The 4533-nt window shown below is 45.9% G+C and overlaps 1 protein-coding gene across 1 annotated transcript in view; it reads left to right on the forward strand.

The window, feature by feature from the left end:
• Window positions 1–4256, forward strand: part of LOC106519863 (zinc finger protein 208) — a gene marked incomplete at its 5' end in the record, with an annotated part of 13199 nt that extends 8943 nt beyond the window's left edge. The window contains 1 exon segment of the mRNA XM_014011707.1: window positions 1201–4256. Coding sequence (XP_013867161.1) covers window positions 1201–3740 — 2540 coding nt within the window.
• Between the last annotated feature and the right edge of the window lie 277 nt (window positions 4257–4533).

Consider the following 4533-nt stretch of genomic DNA (forward strand, 5'->3'; position numbering starts at 1 on the left):
ACTCTGAGTCCCTCCCGGATGACTGAGCTTCTCACCCTATCTCTAAGGGAGAGCCCAGACACCCTGCGAAGGAAACCCATTTGAGTCACTTGTATTGTAGGAACGTAGACCAACTGGTAAATCGAGAGCTTCGCCTTCTGGCTCAGTTCTCACTTCACCACAACAGACCGGTACAGCGCCCGCATCACTGCAGACGCAGCACCAATCCACCTGTCGATCTCCCGCTCCATTCTTCCCTCATTCATGAACAAGAACCCGAGATACTTAAACTCCTCCACTTGGGGCTGGACCTCCTCCTTGACCCGGAGGCGGCACGCTACCATTTTCCGACTCAAGAACATGGTCTCGGATTTGGAGGCACTGATCCTCATCCCGGCCACTTCACACTCGGCTGCTAACTGCTCCAGTGAGAGCTGGAGACCATGATCTGATGAAGCCAATAGGACCACATCATCCACAAAAAGCAGAGATGTGATCCTAAGGCCACCAAAAAAGGACCCTCTCAACACCTTGGCTGCTCCTAGAAATTCTGTCCATGAAAGTAATGAACAGAATCGGTGACAAAGGGCAGCCTTGGCGGAGTCCAACTCTCACCGGAAACGAGTCCGACTTACTACAGGCGATGCGGACCAAGCTCTGGCACCGGTCATACAGGGACCTAACAGCCCGTATCAATGGGCCTGGAACCCCATACTCCCRGAGTACTCCCCACAGGAGTCCCCGAGGGACACGGTCGAACGYCTTCTCCAAGTCCACAAAACACACGTGGACTGGTTGGGCGAACTCCCACGCACCCTCCAGGACCCTGCTGGGGGTGTAGAGCTGGTCCACTGTTCCACGACCAGGAAGAAAACCACACTGCTCTTCCTGAATCCAATATTCGACTATCCGACAGACCCTCCTCTCCACTATTAGTGTTTAGGGTAATTTTTAAAAGTTATTAAAATATAAAGAGAATACAGTTCATATTCAAAGTCGCTGTTATTAATAAAGCTCAGCAACAAGMCAAGATTCATACTAAATTTTAGTTTGTACATTAGAATGGCAGTTTTATGGCTGTTAACACTTTTAGTCTTTAGTTAATGGACTGATAAGTAAATAAACTTTGAAACCAAGGATAATTTTCCTTTTTAATTTAGCTTTTTAACTATTGCAAATTGGATCAAACATTCTCATCACCTGTTTTTTTTTTCTCTTCAGAATTACTTCTCAGTGAAGAACAGTCTCAGCTGAACCAGACCAGTAACAATGAGTCAAGGTCCAAATTTCTGGCCGATATTACAAAAATTAAAGATGAACATGAAGAAATGTGCATCAGCGAGGAGCGACTGCAGAATCAACAGCAGCAGACGACAACTTATGATCCAGATGTCTCTGTTGATCACCCTCAGCCTTTGGACCTTGACCAGCAGGGTTCAGCAAATACTCCTTCTCCACCTCACATTTCAAACAAAGATGGAGAACCTGAACCTGACACGGTGATATCTGCTGCTTCAGCAGCACACAGTGACCAGACACTCCATGAAATCTCACGTGAAGCTGAGATTCAACGACACGCAGCTGATWACAATGACGGTGCACCCGTGCATGTTGAGGCGTCCGTCAATGAGAAGAGTGCTGCTGTGAAACCCGTGGAAACATCAGCAGAAAACATACTTTTTGCTGAATGCTYTGATGAATTGCCAGATCAGATAAAWGATAATGAGAGCACAGCRTTACAAGTGGCCACTGAGTGCTTTTTAGATGAGAACTGTGATGACTCAAAGACGACACCAGTCAGYGTTACAGAGCCATTGCAGCTGGAGGAAAGTAATGCTGAAAACACAAACTGGGCCAGTAGTAATGAACTAACGCAGATAGACAGCGCAGCATCAAGAACAGACAATGAGCAACAGAGAGAAGTGGTAACGCATCAATCAAAAGCCACCCAGTCTGAAGGAAACAACCAGATTAAAGATGAGAAATCAGCCTTACCAAGAAGTGTTGAGCCAACTCAATCTGAGGAAAGTCAAGCTGGGAGACCAGTGTCAACCTCAAATACAACATCAAATGAAACAAGTCAAGATAGGAAATGTGATTTAACTGAAAGTTTGGAGGCAGCTCGGATTGAGACGAGTGATAAGGACACAACGTTAGTCACAAACAATGAGCCGGCATCGCTCATAAAATGTCAAGATCCAAGTTCTACTGAACGCCTTGAGGCACCGCCGCAGGAGGAGGGCGATGAGACCCCRACTACTGCAAGTAAAGATTTACCAAGCAGCGAAGTTGCTGCAACGTCATTTAAAAAAACTAAACTTGGACCTAAAAAGAAACCTAAAGTTGAGAAGAGGTCAAAAAGGATTTCTGATTTAACAGCAAAAACAAAGCCAAAAGATGAAAAAGCATCACGKTCCAGACTGAGGTCACACAAGAAACACAATGATGACGGCACACGTTCGATAGTGCATTCAGCCTCTACGAGCGGCGATGACCCAAATGACGCAACGTGGGAACCATCTGAGGGAAGTTCAGATGAGATGCAGGTAGAGGAGAAAGCAACAACTTCGTCAGTTTCAAAACAAACACAAGGCAAGAAGCCCAGTCCTGGGAACACAGCTTCAACTGGAAACAGTGAGTCGACACGGAGGGCAAATGTTAAAGAGGAAACATCAGAAAGCACAAAAACACCCGTTAGGAGACTTAGTGATAGGAAAAAAGCCTCAACTTCCAAAGGAAAACATAAAGCAAGTGATCAAAGCCAAACGTCAAGTAAAAGCAAGGAGTTGTCCTTAAAACAGAAAGCTGGTGCCGCTTCAAAGAGTGAAGAAGGAACATCAGGCAAGAGGCAAAATGAGGGTCAAAGTAGTGACTCAGAACAAAAGAAGAGACCTAAAAGTGAAAGCCTTACATCAACAAAAAGTAATGAAGAAAACATACTGGAGAAAGACAGCACAGAATCACCTAAAGGTCCTGAGCCATCGCCCAAGCAGAGCGATGACGCTTCAGGCGACAGTGCAGAGGAAAGGGAAAATCCCTTCAAGTGTGACACGTGTGGCAAAGTCATGTCCAATTTCAAGAACTACAAATTTCACATGAAATCCCACACCGTTGCAAAGACCTTCAAATGCGACACGTGTGGGAAGATGTTCCGCGAGAGCTGGGATCTGAACAAGCATCTGGTGATCCACTCCGTCGAGAAGCCTTTCAAATGYGACATCTGCGGCAACGGATTCAACCGGCGCTACAACCTGGACCTTCACGTCCGGGTGCACACAGGCGAAAAGCCCTACAAGTGCGACACGTGCGGGAAGAGCTTCAGCTCGTGCGTGAACATGAAGAAGCACACGAGGATCCACACGGGCGAGAAGCCCTACACGTGCAAAGACTGCGGCAAGGAGTTCGCAGATTCCTCCGCTTTCAAAAACCACCTGCGGGTACACACGGGGGAGAAGCCCTTCAAGTGCACCTACTGCAAGAGGAAGTTCGCCACCAGGACCACTTTGAAGAGGCACACCAGAACTCACACGGGCGAGAAGCCGTACAAGTGCACGGTGTGCGAGAAGAACTTTGGTCACAAAACAGACTTGAAGGGTCACATGAGGATGCACACAGGCGAGAAGCCTTACAAGTGTGTCGTCTGTGCGGACCAGTTCTCCACCTGGTCTAAGCTGAATAAACACAAGCGGATCCATGCAAACGAGCCACAAAGCTCCGCTCACAAGTCCGTGTCGAATATGGAGGAACAAAATCAAACATGAAAGAACTTGGGGCAATATATTAGATTATCAAATTATTTATTGATGGTTTTATTTCTACATAGTAAGTCTGTCACCAAAGAGACAATTGTGGTTGTGTCTAAATTCAGGGGCTGAGTCCTTCAAAGGACATGGCCTAGCTGGTCTACGTGGTCCTTTGTCAACCACAAACATCTATGTTATTGAAATTGGACAGTCTAGCTTTATCCCYCCCACCCCTTGCCCTGGTGTATGTCCTGTCCTGATCTATTGAAAATAGAGCAAAATTAACAATGTTAGTATTATAAAGTAACAGAATTAGCTTAGAGGCAAACCATGAAGAACTAARGGACTTGCCATATGAGCTGGTTTACAATGATTTCTGATAAGAATARTATGTTAAAAGTGGCAAACAACATAACCACTTTAAACTTTAATCTCATTGTCGGGCCGCAATGCGTCTAATGCTRCGTTCATACTGAACAYGTTTTGAGCAGCAAAAAAGTGCCCARCGCCTCCAGTTGGACGCACTATGTTCAGACCGGGACACAAACTAGACGCGCGTCTGAAGAGGGAGGAGCGTCTTGATTTTTTTTCCRGTCTGTCTTTGGCAGATGAAATAAAGATAAAATAAAGAAAATGGCTTTGCTTTATTTACTAAAGAGCAAGCAAACTTTGCGCACACCAGATAATTAATTTACCAGATGATTTAGAGGTAGTTTGTACGGTTAGTTTCACCACTCCAGGAGCTGCGAGCTGACAGACTATTTTTCGTCCTGAGCCCAGTTTAACACCGCGGTCAGTTTAACGAGCTGCT

The sequence above is a fragment of the Austrofundulus limnaeus genome, unplaced genomic scaffold (genome assembly GCF_001266775.1).
Source record: "Austrofundulus limnaeus strain Quisiro unplaced genomic scaffold, Austrofundulus_limnaeus-1.0 Scaffold84, whole genome shotgun sequence".
In the NCBI taxonomy this organism is placed as follows: Eukaryota; Metazoa; Chordata; class Actinopteri; order Cyprinodontiformes; family Rivulidae; genus Austrofundulus; species Austrofundulus limnaeus.